At 45.8% G+C, this 19,620-nt stretch overlaps 2 protein-coding genes across 4 annotated transcripts in view; one reads left to right on the top strand and one right to left on the bottom strand.

Moving 5' to 3' along the window:
- The window catches only part of LOC137534627 (oocyte zinc finger protein XlCOF8.4-like), a 174,229-nt gene that overhangs the window by 52,870 nt on the left and 101,739 nt on the right, over positions 1-19,620 (top strand). The window lies entirely within an intron of this gene.
- Positions 1-19,620, bottom strand: part of LOC137534626 (NACHT, LRR and PYD domains-containing protein 3-like) — a 107,118-nt gene that overhangs the window by 8,144 nt on the left and 79,354 nt on the right. For all 3 annotated transcript variants that reach the window (XM_068256220.1, XM_068256219.1, XM_068256221.1), the window contains 3 exons: positions 14,619-14,789; positions 10,140-10,307; positions 8,242-8,412 (listed from right to left, as the gene is read on the bottom strand). In XM_068256220.1, coding sequence (XP_068112321.1) covers positions 8,242-8,412; positions 10,140-10,307; positions 14,619-14,789 — 510 coding nt within the window. The remainder of the gene's footprint in view (positions 1-8,241; positions 8,413-10,139; positions 10,308-14,618; positions 14,790-19,620) is intronic.

The following is a 19,620-nucleotide window of genomic DNA, read 5'->3' as shown; positions in this document are numbered from 1 at the left end:
AAAAAATTGTTCAAAAAGACAATATAGTTTTTGAGAAAATCGAGTTTAAATCTTCAAAGAGGAAATGTATCTATTTAAATCGCGTACTGACATTTCCATGGAAACTTTTTCCGCCGACTTTAGCAGTTAATAGCAAAGTCCCCTTAAATCCTAGCAACACCAAATTTGCAGGATATGTTAAAAAGATACTGGGAAACAATATTTAAAAAAAAAATTGAAAAATCTTATTTATTTATTTTTTTAAATTAAAATTTGTGGGTTATGTTCAGAGTGTGGGAAATGTTTTGAAAAAAATGACGTGGGGTCCCCCCTCCCGAGCCTCTGTAACCCCTTGTCTCCCATGCAGGCTGGGATAGCCAGAATGCGGAGCCCCGGCCGACTGGGGCTTCGCACCCTGAGCTATACCAGCCCGCATGGTCCATGGTATGGGGGGGCTTCGGGGGGGAGGGGTGGCCAAGCCTTCCCCTCCCCCCCGGAGCCCTTGTCCAATCCATGGACAAGGGGCTCTTCCCCACCTCCGGTGCCCCAGGAGGAGGTGGGGGAGACGACTCCCTGGGGGGGGGGGGGGGGTTCATGGTGGCATCTGGGAGTCCCCTTTAAGAAGGGGACCCCCAGATGCCCACCCCCCCTCCCAGGAGAAATGAGTATAGGGCTACTTTGTACCCCTTACCCATTTCCACAAAGGGTTAAATGAAATAAAAACATAACAACGAGAAAAGTCCTTTAATGTTCTAAATTAACCAGAAATACTTACCTGTACCTTTAAGAAAAAAATCCCACGTCAATTAGGTCCCACGACAGTATCCTCTGTCTTGCGACCTTCTGTTACATCTTGATTGAAGATCTCCGCCGCCCCGACGCCACACACGCCGCCTCCGCCGCACTGCTCTCAGCTATACTTAGTATAGCTAAGAGCAAAAAGCATCTTTAAATTTTAGTTCCAATGGTCCCCATTGGTTCCTTAACAGACCAATGGGGATCAGGAGGATCCCCATTGGTCGATAAGGAACCAATGGGGAGCCTTGGAGCCAAAATTTAAAGATGCTTTTTGTTCTCAGCTATACTTAGTATAGCTGAGAGTTGCGTCTATGCATCTATATAGACGCATTAGCGCTAGCTGCCGCTGCCCTCCCTGCCTCCCCCCACCTGTCACCCTCACCCATGCTGGCACCCATGGGTGCATTGGGTGTCAGCATGGGTGAGGGTGACAGGTGGGGGGAGGCAGGGAGGGCAGCGGCAGCTAGCGCTAATGCGTCTATATAGACGCATAGACGCAACTATCAGCTATACTTAGTATAGCTGAGAGCAGTGCGGCGGAGGCGGCGGAGGTGGCGTCGGGGCGGTGGAGATCTTTAATCAAGATGTATCAGAAGATCGCAAGATGGAGGATACTGTCGTGGGACCTGATTGGCGTGGGATTTTTTTCTTAAAGGTACAGGTAAGTATTTGTGGTTAATTTAGAACATTAAAGGACTTTTCTCGTGGTTGTGTTTTTATTTCATTTAACCCTTTGTGGAAATGGGTAAGGGGCACTTTGTACCCCTATACTCATTTCTCCTGGGAGGGGGGTGGGCATCTGGGGGTCCCCTTCTTAAAGGGGACTCCCAGATGCCACCATGAACCCCCCCCCAGGGAGTCGTCGCCCCCCGCCTCCACCTGGGGCAAGGGAGGCGGGGAAGAGCCCCTTGTCCATGGATTGGACAAGGGGCTCCGGGGGGGAGGGGAAGGCTTGGCCGCCCCTCCCCCCCGGAGCCCCCCCACACCATGGACCATGCGGGCTGGTATAGCTCAGGGTGCGAAGCCCCAGTCGGCCGGGGCTCCGCATTCTGGCTATCCCAGCCTGCATGGGGGACAAGGGGTTACAGAGGCTCAGGAGGGGGACCCCACGTCTTTTTTTTTTTTTATTTGGTATCAATTTTTATTTTTTTAATGTTCTTAGTGTGGGAAATAAATTTTAAAAAAAACCGACGTGGGGTCCCCCCTCCCGAACCTCTGTAACCCCTTGTCCCCCATGCAGGCTGGGATAGCCAGAATGCGGAGCCCCGGCCGACTGGGGCTTCGCACCCTGAGCTATACCAGCCCGCATGGTCCATGGTATGGGGGGGCTTCGGGGGGGAGGGGCGGCCAAGCCTTCCCCTTCCCCCCGGAGCCCTTGTCCAATCCATGGACAAGGGGCTCTTCCCCACCTCCGGTGCCCCAGGAGGAGGTGGGGGCGACGACTCCCTGGGGGGGGTTCATGGTGGCATCTGGGAGTCCCCTTTAAGAAGGGGACCCCAAGATGCCCACCCCCCTCCCAGGAGAAATGAGTATAGGGCTACTTTGTACCCCTTACCCATTTCAACAAAGGGTTAAATGAAATAAAAACACAACCACGAGAAAAGTATTTTAATAATCTTAATTAACCACAAATACTTACCTGTACCTTTAAAAAAAATGTTCCCACGCCAATATATCCTCGGAAATGATCCAACGAATAACAATATCCTCTTATCTTGCGATCTTCAATTAACTTGATTGAAGATCTCCCACGCCAATTAGAATACTATACCTTACAATGCGTCCTGCGTAGGGACGCATAGCACGGCTCCCGCTGTCCTCCCCGCCTCCTCACCTGTCACCCTCACCTAGCCTGGCACCTGGTGCACCCATGGGTGCCACCCTAGGTGAGGGTGACAGGTGCAGGCAGACGGGGAGAGACAGCGGAGCTGGCAGCTATACGTCCGCACAGGACGCATCCTAAGGTATAGTAACTGGCTCTTAAATGAGCCGGTTCTTTTTGTATTGAATCAAATGAATCGATTCATTTGATTCAATACAAAAAGAACCGGCTACTAAAGTGCCGGTTACTATACCTTAGGATGCGTCCTGTGCGGACGTATAGCTGCCAGATCCGCTGTCTCTCCCGTCTGCCTGCACCTGTCACCCTCACCTAGGGTGGCACCCATGGGTGCACCAGGTGCCAGGCTAGGTGAGGGTGACAGGTGAGGAGGCGGGGAGGACAGCGGGAGCCGTGCTATGCGTCCCTACGCAGGACGCATTGTAAGGTATAGTATTCTAATTGGCGTGGGAGATCTTCAATCAAGTTAATTGAAGATCGCAAGATAAGAGGATATTGTTATTTGTTGGGTCATTTCCGAGGATATATTGGCGTGGGAACATTTTTTTTAAAGGTACAGGTAAGTATTTGTGGTTAATTAAGATTATTAAAATACTTTTCTCGTGGTTGTGTTTTTATTTCATTTAACCCTTTGTTGAAATGGGTAAGGGGTACAAAGTAGCCCTATACTCATTTCTCCTGGGAGGGGGGTGGGCATCTTGGGGTCCCCTTCTTAAAGGGGACTCCCAGATGCCACCATGAACCCCCCCCCCAGGGAGTCGTCGCCCCCACCTCCTCCTGGGGCACCAGAGGTGGGGAAGAGCCCCTTGTCTATGGATTGGACAAGGGCTCCGGGGGGGAGGGGAAGGCTTGGCCGCCCCTCCCCCCGAAGCCCCCTCATACCATGGACCATGCGGGCTGGTATAGCTCAGGGTGCGAAGCCCCAGTCGGCCGGGGCTCCGCATTCTGGCTATCCCAGCCTGCATGGGGGACAAGGGGTTACAGAGGCTCGGGAGGGGGGACCCCACGTCGTTTTTTTTTTAAATTTATTTCCCACACTCAGAACATTAAAAAAATAAAAATTGATACCAAATTAAAAAAAAAAAACGACGTGGGGTCCCCCCTCCCAAGCCTCTGTAACCCCTTGTCCCCCATGCAGGCTGGGATAGCCAGAATGCGGAGCCCCGGCCGACTGGGGCTTCGCACCCTGAGCTATACCAGCCCGCATGGTCCATGGTGTGGGAGGGCTCCGGGGGGGAGGGGCGGCCAAGCCTCCCCCTTCCCCCCGGAGCCCCTTGTCCAATCCATGGACAAGGGGCTCTTCTCCGCCTCCCTTGCCCCAGGTGGAGGCGGGGGGCGACGACTCCCTGGGGGGGGGGGTTCATGGTGGCATCTGGGAGTCCCCTTTAAGAAGGGGACCCCCAGATGCCCACCCCCCTCCCAGGAGAAATGGGTATAGAGGTACAAAGTGCCCCTTACCCATTTCCACAAAGGGTTAAATGAAATAAAAACACAACCACGAGAAAAGTCCTTTAATGTTCTAAATTAACCACAAATACTTACCTGTACCTTTAAGAAAAAAATCCCACGTCAATCAGGTCCCACGACAGTATCCTCCATCTTGCGATCTTCTGATACATCTTGATTGAAGATCTCCGCCGCCCCGACGCCACACACGCCGCCTCCGCCGCACTGCTCTCAGCTATACTAAGTATAGCTGAGAGTTGCGTCTATGCGTCTATATAGACGCATTAGCGCTAGCTGCCGCTGCCCTCCCTGCCTCCCCCCACCTGTCACCCTCACCCATGCTGACACCCAATGCACCCATGGGTGCCAGCATGGGTGAGGGTGACAGGTGGGGGGAGGCAGGGAGGGCAGCGGCAGCTAGCGCTAATGCGTCTATATAGATGCATAGACGCAACTCTCAGCTATACTAAGCATAGCTGAGAACAAAAAGCATCTTTAAATTTTGGCTCCAAGGCTCCCCATTGGTTCCTTATCGACCAATGGGGATCCTCCTGATCCCCATTGGTCTGTTAAGGAACCAATGGGGACCATTGGAGCTAAAATTTAAAGATGCTTTTTGCTCTTAGCTATACTAAGTATAGCTAAGAGCAGTGCGGCGGAGGCGGCGTGTGTGGCGTCGGCGCGGCGGAGATCTTCAATCAAGATGTAACAGAAGGTCGCAAGACAGAGGATACTGTCGTGGGACCTAATTGACGTGGGATTTTTTTCTTAAAGGTACAGGTAAGTATTTCTGGTTAATTTAGAACATTAAAGGACTTTTCTCGTTGTTGTGTTTTTATTTCATTTAACCCTTTGTGGAAATGGGTAAGGGGTACAAAGTAGCCCTATACTCATTTCTCCTGGGAGGGGGGTTGGCATCTGGGGGTCCCCTTCTTAAAGGGGACTCCCAGATGCCACCATGAACCCCCCCCAGGGAGTCGTCGCCCCCACCTCCTCCTGGGGCACCGGAGGTGGGGAAGAGCCCCTTGTCCATGGATTGGACAAGGGCTCCGGGGGGGAGGGGAAGGCTTGGCCGCCCCTCCCCCCCGAAGCCCCCCCATACCATGGGCCATGCGGACTGGTATAGCTCAGGGTGCGAAGCACCAGTCGACCGGGGCTCCGCATTCTGGCTATCCCAGCCTGCATGGGAGACAAAGGGTTACAGAGGCTCGGGAGGGGGGACCCCATGTCATTTTTTTCAAAACATTTCCCACACTCTGAACATAACCCACAAATTTTAATTTAAAAAAATAAATAAATAAAATTTTTCAATTTTTTTTTAAATATTGTTTCCCAGTATCTTTTTAACATATCCTGCAAATTTGGTGTTGCTAGGATTTAACCACTTGAGGACCCACCCTTTACCCCCCCTTAAGGACCAGCGCTGTTTGTTTGGATCTGTGCTGGGTGGGCTCTGCAGCCCCCAGCACAGATCCGCGGCCACACAGAGCGATCAGATCGCCCCCCTTTTTTTCCCCCTATGGGGATGATGTGCAGGGGGGGTCTGATCGCTCCTACCTGCAGGCATGTTGCGGGGGGGGGCACCTCAAAGCCCCCCTCCGCGGCGACATTCTCCCCCCTCCCTCTCCTACCTGCTCCCCCGGGAGATCTGGGCTGCACAGGACGCTATCCGTCCTGTGCAGCCAGTGACAGGACGTCCCCTGTCACATGGCGGCGATCCCCGGCCGCTGATTGGCCGGGGATCGCCGATCTGCCTTACGGCGCTGCTGCGCAGCAGCGCCGTACAAATGTAAACAAAGCGGATTATTTCCGCTTGTGTTTACATTTAGCCTGCGAGCCGCCATCGGCGGCCCGCAGGCTATTCACGGAGCCCCCCCGCCGTGAATTGACAGGAAGCAGCCGCTCGCACGAGCGGCTGCTTCCTGATTAATCAGCCTGCAGCTGGCGACGCAGTACTGCGTCGCTGGTCCTGCAGCTGCCACTTTGCCGACGCACGGTATAAGCGTGCGGTCGGCAAGTGGTTAAGGGGACTTTGCTATTAACTGCTAAAGTCGGCGGAAAAAGTTTCCATGGAAATGTTAGTACGCGATTTAAATAGATACATTTCCTCTTTGAAGATTTAAACTCGATTTTCTCAAAAACTATAATGTCTTTTTGAACATTTTTTTTTCTTCGTGTTTCCACTATTCTTCTTAACATTCCCTACACATTTGGTGTTTCTGGCATTTAAAGGGGCTTTGCTATTAACCGCTAAAGTCGGCGGGCGTTTAATTTTCCCACGGTCAGAAGAAGAATATTCAAAATCGATTTTCTCAAAAACTATAAGGTCTTTCTGAAAAAAAAATTTTTCCTCTTGTTCACAATTTTATTCTTAACATTCCCTGCAAATTTGGTGTTTGTAGCTTTTAAGGGGGCTTTGCTATTAAACATTAAAGCCGGCGGGCAGATATTTTCCAAACGGCAGCAAAGCAAGGGTTAAAACGATAAATATCGTTTGGGAGCAATACAAATATAAATATAAACGATAAATATCGTTTTTAAAGCCGGCGCCATTTTTTAGCTGTCAAAAACGAAAAATAACTAGCGATAGTGGTTCTCTATGGGGCGCCGTTTTTTAACTACGATAACTGGCGCCATTTTTAACGGACCCCGGATGATACACATGGGCTGTACATGGAATTGGGAACTGGCCACAGTACATGGAAGGGATACACAAGAAAGTTGACCTAGCAGAAGAAAAAGTATAAATCTGGGCTTGGCCTTACATTGGGTCAGGGTCCTAATTGTGGCTGAATATCCCAGGTGTCACTAGGTAACGTTATTCAGCTTGCCCCCTGTGCATAATTGTGTATATTTCCTGAAACTGGTGGCCTACATTTCACATTTCTGTCACTGTGACCTGATGTGTAGCGGTTTCGTTATCAATATAGGCAATGATATAGGGTGGACTGTGGCTTTTTCATCCACTTTACAGGGTCTTCACCACAGGTGTCAAACACAAGGCCCGTGGGCCGAATGCGGCCCTCCTTGTCATATTATGTGTCCCTCAGGAGTTTCAAATATGTTTCATTGTAAGCAGTAAAAGGACAGCACACTGCCTTCCCACCCAGAGGAGCACACTGGAGACAGTGTTTCTGATTAAAACATTGTCAGATTGAGCCGGGGAGCTGCAACAACCCACAGGACCCCTCTGCAAAATTACCATGGGGCCCCTCCTTGGATTCTTAACCCCCTTCTCCTTCCCCCGACATCATCTCTCTACATATCACAGTAGCACAGCGGAGCAATTTTTACCTGCTCCAGTGATGCGCAGGGTCTCTGTTCTTTCCAGCAGTTGCACACTCTATACTTTCATACTTCCTTCTCCTGATCACGTGACCTCAGGAGCAAGAAGTATACAGCATAGAGTGTGTGGCCGTCAAAAATATCATAGGAGCCTCGAAGCAGCACTGGAGCAGGTATGGTAAATATTAAACTACTACTCTGTAAAAGTGGCAGCAGAAGGCCTGCATGGTCTCTATAGTTAAAGAGACACTGAAGCGAAAAAAAAATGATGATATTATAATTTGTATGTGTAGCACAGCTAAGAAATAAAACATTAAGATCAGATACATCAGTCTAATTGTTTCCAGTACAGGAAGAGTTGAGAAACTCCAGTTGTTATCTCTATGCAAACAAGCCATTAAGCTCTCAGACTAAGTTAGTCATGGAGAGGGCTGTTATCTGACTTTTATGATCTCAACTGTTCCTGGACTATTTACTTTTCCTCTGCTAGAGGAGAGGTCATTACTTCACAGACTGCTCTGAAAGACTCATTTTGAATGCTGGGTGTTGTGTAATGTGCACATATTATAGAATGATGCAATGTTAGAAAAAACACTATATACCTGAAAATAAAAGTATGAGAATATTTTCTTTGCTGCTAATCTTCTAGTAATTATTCATAGTACACAACCAATTCACTACTGTATATCATATTTTTTTTTCGCTTCAGTGTCTCTTTAAGCCACATAGTGAGACTGTTCAATAAATGTTAAATCTTAATAAACAATTTGACCCGCGACAGACTATGTTTTGGATTTTCGACCTCTTATGTGATTAAGTTTGACACCCCTGGTCTACACCTTTTGTCTGAAGGACCTTGCACAGACGTTTTACTCTAGGTTTGTACCACTCACCTCAGATCCTGTAAGACACAGCCTGGGTGTCTGATAGATTCCCGCAGATGTTTCAAATCAGAATCCAACAAGCTGTTTTCTGTAATTCGCAGTCCTTTCAGGGATCGACTTAAAATGATCACAGAGCTGAGATCAACACAACTGGCTGATGTTAGACTACAATCATTCAACCTGCAGATTGATGAAAAAAGAGATATCTAAATGCTTTATAGCTACTAGAGCAGCGGCGGGCAAACTATGGTCTGCCAGATTCCTCTCCTCTTTCCTCTCTGCAGAGTTGTGAGCCGGGGATAAGAAAGAGGCATGTCACGTGACGCCACTGTGGCCATGGAGACCCGACGCTGGAAGCGGCGATTACATAAGTTAACCCACTTCTCATCACCCACTTGCGCAACACTGCAGGGAGGGGGGAGGTAGGGAGATTAAAAAAAGGAACGCAACCTGTGTTCCACAGTTGGCGGCCTGGGATGCTTAAACTTTGTCAAGGCCTTTACTAGAGCATAATTATTGAAAAAATTAACTGTAGCTCCACCAAAATGTTATGAATATGAATAAAGCCATTGCAGTTGATTTTGAGATTGGAACAAATTAAAGCCAGATTCAAATTTCAACTAAATCTGTACCAACTACTAAATTGAAATAATATCTAGCTATGCCTAAAACTAACCTCCCCACATCTAACACTAACCACCACCTATTCCTAATACTAACCCTCCCATACCTATCCATTCCTAACACTACCCCCTCCCCCCCGCCCCGCTGTAGAGGCAGTACGGTGGCATAGTATTCAGCGCTCTGGCCTTGCAGCGCTGGGTCCCCGGTTCAAATTCCAGCCAGGGTATTAGCTGCAAGGAGTTGAGTATGTTCTCCCCGTGTCTGCATGGGTTTCCTCCGGGCACTCCGGTTTCCTCCCACATCCCAAAAAAAAATACAAATAAGTTAATTACCTCCCCCTAAATTGGCCCTAGACTACAATACATACACTACATGATACATACATAGACATATGACAATGGTAGGGATTAGATTGTGAGCTCCTTGGAGGGACAGTTACTGACAATACAATATATATACTCTGTAAAGCACTGCGTAAGATGTCGGCGCTCTATAAATACTAAATAATAATAATATGCCTGACACTAACACCCCTACCTACTCCTAACATTAACCTCCCCTTACCTAACCATGCCTAACACTACATCCCTCACCCATGCCTAACACTAGCCTCCAGGCACTGCTAGGTGACCTTCCCAGCTGAGCTGCCCCTGCCATTATCCGGAGTTAATTATAATAGCAGAACCTAAGCGCTGTGGTCTATGGCAATGTTGTGGTCTATGGCAGCACCCAGTTTACCTGCTTTCTCCAAGAGAGGAGTTACTTTGCCTCCCCCTTTGCCATAGGATCAGGTGGTTACTCTGTGTCCACCAACACGAAAGGTAATGGAGATGCATAAAAAAACACTGGATTACAGAAATGTTGAGGTGAAGGTATTGCCCACTGGAGTCTTGGATAAACCTTTGTGTATATAGGCTTGTAGCAGGCCAAAAAGCTCATCTACTAAAAAAAAAAAAAAAAAAGTACAAGTTTCTTTTCCAAAAAGGTAATTTTAAACTATTTAGCTTCATATAAGGTGAAACCTACTCCATAATGTATCACCACTTTAGGGCCTTGATAGAATATGCAAATTATCTTTTCCTCTTCAAAAATCCTAGTGTGTCAGGTTCTCCAGAACATCACTGGTTACTCTGTAACACCTCCCCCATTTATCATATGCATTGGTCTGACAACTTGGCTGATCTGCCAACAAAAGTGATTACCATTTTCCCAAAATAGGGGGACTGGTTTATTTTTTTCTAACTTTTCAGGGTCAAAGTTTGCTTCTAATGGCACCAGCTTACCTGAGCTCCTGCAGGACACAGTGTGGGTGTTTGAGTCCCTCGCAGAGAAGTTTTAATCCAGAATCCTGCAGGTTATTAGACGATAAATCAAGTACTATCAGAGATGAGGTTGCAACAATGTCGGAGATAATTTCACAACACTCTGAGGGAATTCCGCAGTCCTCCAAGCTGAGGAGAAAGGGGGTTAGTCAGCTGCATTCCATAATTAAACACCTTTCGTCTTCCTATAGATCAGTAGACTCAGATTGGAGTATGGTAAAAAGAGTAAAGGAACAGCATAAAGATACAAAACACAGGAATGTAAGTAAAAGCAATCAAAGGATCCATACTTTTGTTCCTAAGGATCAGGCCTACTTTCTACTCACCTTCAAGGGGCTGCTCATTTATGCGTTCTGCAGGGCTGTTTTTTTTTTTTAAAGGACACTAGGCTCATGCCTACAGGTGCCTGATGATGGAGAGGCAGCTCACTCTACTCTCTGAGTGCCTCCCTCCCTCCTTCCCTATGTAGAGTCCCGAGTGGAGCGTAAATGAGCGGTTAGTCACCCAGCTCTCGGCATTCCACTGATGAGTTCCCCCTTCAGCTGGAGGCACCTTTAACTACCTAATACTAAGGGTCACCTGTGGCTACCTAAGGCAGGCAGATAAAGTAGTGAGAGGTGACAGCTGGGCCAGCCAGCACACTTGTGTTGCAATTCAATAGGAATTGGTGGGTTCAAGGAGTGCAATATCTAAGGTGCCAGAACAACCATGTCTTTAGGATCTTGCAATGTAAATCCAGGCCACCTGCCACCTTCTCCAGGGAAACAGGCAGGTGTTGCCAGCATAAAGACAGGGGGCTAAGGAGCAACCCCCCAACGGTAAGTAATACCACCCCCTTTGGCCCATTTTTTTTACATACTTCCCTGAGGGGAAGTTTGTATTATATATTTTGTCCAGAAAGGGCTCTGGTCCCTTCAGCCTAAGCACTCCAGCACTGATATATTTAACTCTCTTCCATGCCAGGCCATCATTTTGGTGATGCATCCATTAACTTAAAGGAAACATCAGGCAAAAAAATGTAAAAACAGCTTTACTCACCTGGGGCTTTCTCCAGCCCCTTGCAGCCGACTGTCCCCCGTAGAGATGGCTCGAACCTTCGATTTTAGGTTTGCAAACCTCTAATGCAAACTTCCGCAAAAGTTCGCGTTCGTGCGAACCATGCGAACCGCAATAGACTTCAATGGGCAGGCAAACTTTGAAAAGTACAAACACTGTTTCGGGCCACAAAAGTGATTGAAAAGATGTTTCAAGGGGTCTAACACCTGGAGGGGGGCATGACGGAGTGGGATACACGCCAAAAGTCCCGGAGAAAATTATGGATTTGACGCACAGCAGCGTTATAATACCTACTGTAAAGAAATCATATTGCATTCCTAAATTGGAGGCATAAAGTGCTTGAAAACATCTTGCGTGTGTAGACATGGATCAGCAGGTAGTGTTAGTAGTGTACTGCTTCACACTGACAGACCAAACTCACTGTGTAACGCACTGCAAACAGCTGTTTGTGTAGTGATGACCGTGCTGAACTGGTGCGCACGATGGCGAGAGTGCATGTGTTGGGAGTTTTCAAGCCCATATGGTCGGGCTGAAGTAGCTCAATGACAGAACAACAGTGACTATCCAGCTGATCGAATTTGGTCTGTCCACAATGAAGCAACGACCTTATTATCTTGGGTGTGCCCCCCAACACACTCAAATGGGTAATTGCTTCATTGTGATATGCAAGCCCAACAGACCTGCCGGGTGGCCTGCCTCTGGCTCTGCCTCTTGTTTTGTCCATATTGGGGGGATGAAGTGAAAGGTATGCACTGACTTGACTAATACAATGTTCAGTCACACAGATGTAGTGAAAGGTATACACTGACTGGTGGTATAATACAATGTGCAGTCTCACAGCTGCAGTGAAAGGTATGCACTGACTACTGTATAATGCTGAGACAAATACACTTGAAATCCTATAACGAGAATCTGTTATGGAGGGCAAGTCTGCCATCCATTCAAGTGAAAGGTATGCACTGACTGGTATAATACAATGTGCAGTCGCAGAGATGCAGTTAAAGGTACTGACTGCTGGTATAATACAATGCGCAGTCACACAGGTGCAGTTAATAGGTATGCACTGACTGGTATATAAAACAGAGTGCTGTCACACAGATGCAGTGAAAGGTATGCAGTGACTGCTGTTGGTATAATGCATTGTGCAGTCACACAGTTGCAGTGAAAAGGTATGCATTGAATGGTATATAAAACAGCGTGCTGTCACACAGATGCAGTGAAAGGTATGCAGTGACTGCTGGTGGTATAATGCAATGTGCAGTCACACAGGTGCTGTGAAAAGGTATGCACTGAGTGTGCTTGGCCTGGCACAGTATAGCAATTAGCAAGGGCCAGCTGCGACAGACAAGGCTGTATATGCAAGGTCAGTGTGCCACACAAAACTTTAGCTCAAAACACTAGGGGCTTGATTCACAAAGCGGTGCTAACCTACTTAGCACGTCTAAAGTCTTTAGACGTGCTAACCAGGGTGCTAAGTAGGTTAGCACCGGATTTCTCAATTGAGAAAACCAGTGCTAACCTACTTAGCACTCTGATTAGCGTGCCTTAAGACTTTACACGTGCTAAGTAGGTTAGCACCGCTTTGTGAATCAAGCCCTAGCTCTCAAAAGAGCTTTTTTGGGGTGCTTTTCATCAACAAATATCAGCAAGGAGCAAACTAACAGACCTCCTGACTAACGCTTTCCCTATCTCGCCAATGTCTCTCCCTTCTCTTACTAATTGCAGCAGCAGACACAGTGAGAAAATGGCCGACGCTGATGCCTTTTATAAGAGGGGGGGGGGGGTCTAGGAGGGAGTGAAGCCTGATTGGCTGCCATGTGTCTGCTGACTGTGATGTAGAGGGTCAAAGTTTAGCCCAATGATGTAGTATAGGGGGTGGGTCGAACTCGCTAAAAGTTCGCGTTTCAACGCGAACGCAAACTCGTGTTGTTTGCGTGTACAAGTTTGCGTTTGAACCGTTCGGGCCATCTCTAGTCCTACGCTGATCGCTCCGTTCTCCGCCGCTGTCCCGGGCTCCTCGCACACTGTTTAGGCCGACCTCGAGTTTGTCCTTACTGCGGCTGCATGAAGCACCGCTGTCAGTCATGGCCACGTTGTCCATGGCGTACTGCGCAGGCGCAGAACTACTGGCTAATCAAGTTTGGTGTTCTTTTGATCAGGACTCATAGGGCTTTCTCTTGGCAGCATTTAGATAAATTACAATAAAATAACAAAGTATTTTTTCTCTAGTTTAAACTCAGATAAAATGTAAGTTTATTATATTAATACTTGTAAAATTAATTCCACTTAATGCATTATATTAAGAAATACCAAATACATGTGGTTATTTGACTGCTAGCCACACGTTGCACAGAAACTAAGGAGAGTGGAAAAATAATGGGCCTGCCATCTTTGAAAATATGATTTACAATATAAATATTTGGGCTGAGAGAGGCAAAAGTAGCCGGCACTGCATAGAAAAAACACGCTTACAGTTGGATTGCCGAGCAAGTGGGCACCTGGGCACTGATGATTATAATCAGCTTATTACGATTATGTGAAATTTCCCATAAATGTTTGCAATTATGCCTATACATAATTACGGTTTGTAAATTCAATTGATTTTGGGTGGTGGTGGCAATAGCTTGTACGGGGGCTTTGCTATTAACCTTTAAAACTGGCATGAAATTACGCAACATTTACGTGAACATTTATGCAAAATTACGAATGATTACAATTACAGCCGAAATGAATTAAGATTTTTTTTTCCACAAAATTTCACATTATAATTTTGCATCGTAATTGCGAACTTCCGATGTGAAATTACATCTATGCAAAACTTGTGCTCATCTCTGCACCTGAGCAACCATCTGCCATCCTGGCCTCAGTTTGCATTGTGAGGTCCCATAAACTAGAGACAGCTGGAAGCTGATGGATGAATCCAGCCCCCACCTCTTTACACTTCATATCACAGCTTAAGTGCCAGTTTTCCTGTCCAGAGCTGTCTTTCAGCACCACAGTACTGCTACCTCGCTCCTGTGTGATCTGCAATACCCATCCCACTTACCGCTACATTGTCAGGCACCCAGCACTCACCCAACGTTCACCGCAACATGCCAGGATCCCCGCAGCTAATTCACTCTCCTCTGCATCTGAGCCAACCCATTCAGAATGCTGATCTCCATGCACCCAGATTACCAACTGGACACCTCTTAGCTGATGTCTATTCAACACCTGCTGCAGCAGGCACCCAAAAAAACTGTTTCACCCGCCGGGGCTCCCCATCGGTCCACCAAGTGGATCAATGAGAATCCTCCTCAGAATCCTGCCTGGATTGATAAACCCACTAGACAGAAGTCTTATTCTCAGCTTACTCTACATTTTATAATGTTATACGGTACTCACATCAGCTCCTTTAGAGTACAGTCTGGATGTCTGAGCCCTTCACAGAGGCATTTTAGTCCATAGTCCTCCAGTTCATTCTTGGACAGATCCAGTACCGTAAGAGATCGGCTTGTCATCAATAAAGAACGAAGGTCTGCACAACAGAAGGACGTCAAATCACACTGGCGCAGTCTGTAGAGACAAGATATGAAGACATGACAGTGCCATTCCATGTGTAATATCAACAACCTCTTCTGTCAACTACAGCTTAAAAAAACTTCTCTAGCATTTGCCCTTACCTCGCTCAAGACACAACACAAATGCTAGTAGATGCCCTCATCATATCTCTACTAGAATACTGCTAACTACTACTTCCAGTGTAGCCCAGCAGGAAATTGATTGGCACCACTCCAAATCATTCTGTACACCGGTGCTGGGCTGAAGCAGATGTACAGTTAAGTAGCTCCACTGTGTCATTCTCATCACTGGCTGTCTATCACACAAAGGAACCTGCTCAAGCCCCTTTTATTAAAGTGCTACACAAATCTCTAAATAGCACACAAAACATAATCTCCATTTTAAAAATTAAAGCGTACCTGAGCTGATATTATATAATGAGTTAAACATAAATACATAATGTATAGTGCTAGTGCTACTAAATAACTTGAGGTCCATTTTTTATTACATGTAAAGGGTTATTAAACCGGTGCTATTACCTATGCAAATAAGGTCGAACAGCAGTCAAATGCAGCCACGACTCACCTGAAAAGTAAATAGAAGCCAAAACATATTTTTTTTGCAGAGGAAGTGCAAGTGATAACACTACAGGGTTAAAAGTTAAATGGCATTTTTTTGTTTCGCAGCTGAATGAAGCAACTTTTATTGTCACACTGACATGGCTGCTGTTTAGAATTTAGATTCAGAAATGCATCCCTTTAAACCATGTAGTCCTTATTAAAAGAGAAAGGACAGGAAGCGGAACAGAATAATACACACTAACACACTAATAGGACCAGAGACACAAACACTCCACCCATACACGCTCCACATACACACTCATAGGCCCAGAGACACACACACTCCACCCACACACACTCCTCAGACATACTTATAGGCCCATAGACACATACACCCCACCCACACACACTCCCCACACATGCTTTTAGGCCCAGAGACACACACACTCCCTACACACTTTCATAGGCCCAGGGAGACACACACACACACACACACACACACGTAGGTCCAGAGGCACACACACTCCACCCATACACACTTTGCACACACATTCATAGGCCCAGAGATGCACATACTCCACCACTATACATTCCCAAAAGAGTAGCCATATTTGGCCTATACATCTACCAACACACACTCATAGGCCCAGAGATACACATACTCCACCCATAGACACACTTCCCACACACACTCATAGTTCCAGAGACATAAACACTCCACCCATAGACACACTTCCCATACATACTCATAGGTAAAGAGATGCACATACTCCACCCATAGACACACTTCCTACACACACTCATAGGTCCAGAGACATGAACACTCCACCCATAGACACACTTCCCCCACACACTCATAGGTCTAGAGACTCACTCCATCCATACACATTCCCAGAAGAGTAGCCATATTTGGCCTACACACACACACACACACATGGGCACATACCCCCCCCCCCACACACACACATACACACATACATAAACACACACAGACACATACATACACACACACATACACACACACATACACATACATACACACAGATACATACATACATACACACAGATACATACATACACGCACACACCCACTCCATTAGCGTCAATCCCCGCTGATCGCCACCCATCTCCCCACCCCTCTCAGTGAAAGAAGACTGAGAGGGGTGGGGAGAGGTGTCGATCAGCGGGGATTGAAGCGAGTAGAGGCAGAGCTACAGCACAAAGCTCTGCCTCTTACAGGAAGTGCTGCCTGCATTTTCCCCCGGGGATTTGGAGGGTTTAATGACATCTTTCTGCCAGGAGAATGCAGCGTTTTAGCACTGCAGATATTGCTTAAGATAAATGTCTAAAAAAAGGATGATTTTTAGAAGTCTTCAGACTCTCTTTAACCACTTAAGGACTGCAGTCATAAAACCCCTTAAGGACCAGACACTTTTTTTTGATTCAGACCACTGCAGCTTTAACGGTTTATTGCTCGGTCATACAACCTACCACCTAAATGAATTTTACCTCCTTTTCTTGTCCCTAATACAGCTTTCTTTTGGTGCTATTTGATTGCTGCTGTGATTTTTAGTTTTTATTATATTCATCAAAAAAGACATGAATTTTGCCCAAAAAATGATTTTTTTAACTTTCTGTGCTGACATTTTTCAAATAACGTAAAATTTCTAAATACATTTTTGTCCACATTTATTGTGCTACACGTCTTTGATAAACAAAATCCAATAAGTGTATATTTATTGGTTTGCGTAAAAGTTATAGCGTTGTGGGCGATCAGGGGGCAGCGTGGGGCAGATCAGTATGCTTGGGTGCAGACAGGGAGGGCTGCAGCCTGCCCTGGTGGTCCCTCGATCACTGGAACCACCAGGGCAGGAAGCAGCCTGTATAATACGCTTTGTATACATTACAAAGCTTATTATACGCTTGTAACGCGGTGATCGAGGGTTTAACAACCCGCCGGCGCTTCCGAACGGCCGGCGGGTTGACGTCGCGGGTGGGCAGAGCCTATTGCCGGCGGAAGCGCGCGCATCAAAGCGCGCGATCCCCGGCCACAAAGAGTCCCAGGACCCGACGCCCATCGGCATTACGTGGTCCTGGGCATGCCACTTTGCCGCTGTCAAAAACCTGAGCGGTTTTTGCCTTTTTCATGATTGCTAACTCAGTAAAGGACCAGCCCTTAAAGCGTTGCTATCATATAAATCCGGCATAGTGGGGTCGGAACCCTCTATAACAGTAATTATAGATTGACGGTATACCTTGAAATGAATCAGAGCACTCAGTATATGATTTTATATAAAAAATTGTATTTGCTTATCATACAGCATATATACAAAATATGAACTGTTCCAAGTAGTGTTTCCTTATAACAGTATTCCATCTTATCAAGGCTTTAGAGCCAAGCGATCATCAATCTTCTAAGTACATTCAAAAAAGAATCTAACAGTTGTGTTATGTAGAATAAGATCAAAAGTAGTCTCATCTGTATCAATAGCTGTGTATCTAGTAGCTGTGTAAAACTTGTAGTAATCTTCCTAAAGAAATAGCATAAAAAATAGCTTCTAAAAAACTTCTTGCTAACATCTTAATAAAACTTAATGCTGAAAAATTAATAAAGTAAATCACCAAAATATTAAGCATATTACTCCTTCTCTGACATCTATTCAGCATCTAGAACCACTTGTGGGAAGGTAGCTTCTGCCTCATGTGTCTTCTCAGGAGATTGTTGGGCTTCTGCAAACTATGAGCTTTCAGCTTCTACTTTTATAGGGGTTGGAGGCAATATGGCTGCCTAATCTGGACTTTCCCTGAATCCCAGACTCTGATTGGCTAAAGCTTACGTGCGTCAAACGCTTTATCATGTTTTGATTACCTAAGTCACAATATTATTGTTTATAAATTCTTAATTACCTTATCTTGTGGGAATTTACGTCATTTGGAGTGCTTGACACATTCTAATCAGGTCATTTCTGACGCGGTTAATTAAAAATGGACGTCAACAGCCATCTTATCTGTTGATAAATTTGGAAGGTTTGGAGGCGCATCCTACTTAGTAGGACATTTTCGTTCTCTCTCAATCGGAGAGTCGAAAATATATATCTTTTCATTTTTTGGAGTTGCGACCGTGGAACTACAGAAAAGGCCGAGTGGAGACGGTATTTATCCACCTGCAGATACGAGTGGTTGCCTCTTGGGAGCAACCCACCTTTGTGAGTATATTGGCATTTGAATTTTTTTCACGTCGAACCAACTAAGAGGGTATCACACCAGATCGGGCTCCCGGTTGCCGGGTGTTTGTCTATTTGTCTTTTACTAGTGTCGAATCTTATCTGTTGGCTGACCCAGGCATGAAGACTAAACAATGTCATTTATGACGCATTTCTGATAAAGTGTTCGCTGCTAATTATGTTGGAATGTCTTGGTACTTCCCCAGACATGAGATTGGTCAGGTTGACACTGTAACCAGACCTGTGAGAGCCTTCAGCAATTTAAGGCTTATTAAAACATACAGGGCTTCTAATATACTTATTTAAATATAAAGCTTATTATATAATTCTTCTTAAAACAATTAATCATAAAAGAAATAATTGCACATTAAATCTTGATAATATAAAATCCTTTTCCATATATGTGTCTTTCTGATGAAGAAATACATTTCTAATTTCAACCGGCAGAGGTCAGCCTTTCATAACAAATAACAAACAGTATTAATAATGTTGACGCCAGGTGGCATCATGGAGTCATGTTTAACTAATTGGGAAAACAACTTCTTTGTTTAATATTTATATAACTTGTTCCCAAAACATCATGTGTTATCAGCTTTCTGAGACTAGAGCATGTCAACAATTCTTCCAGAACCAAAACAATCCTACGAGAATGTTTTACTTTCTCATCTTCCACGGGTAGACTACAGATTTTAAATGTCTTTCAGAGTAATAGATTCTATTATATAGGGTTTAACAATAACTATTTCTTTCTTTGGAAGGACTGTATTGATTATTAATATTTATATATACATACACATATGACAGTTTTTCCTGCATAAATAAAACCGCTACAATTCTGACACCGCCACCCATAGGTAGTAGGCGGTCGGCAAGTGGTTAAAGGTGGCCACTAACAATCCACGATAATTCGTTTCTGATTATTCATATGATCATTAAGAAATGATCATGCGGGACCACTAACATGTGACTCTGATCAGATTAATGAAATCATTATCATTTTCTGATTGATTCCCATCAATCTGATCGGATTGGTTAGGAGATTTTTGTCCTAAAAGATTATTT

This window comes from Hyperolius riggenbachi, chromosome 10 (assembly GCF_040937935.1).
Source record: "Hyperolius riggenbachi isolate aHypRig1 chromosome 10, aHypRig1.pri, whole genome shotgun sequence".
Lineage (NCBI taxonomy): Eukaryota > Metazoa > Chordata > Amphibia > Anura > Hyperoliidae > Hyperolius > Hyperolius riggenbachi.
This window is presented reverse-complemented; position numbering and strand designations above follow the sequence as displayed.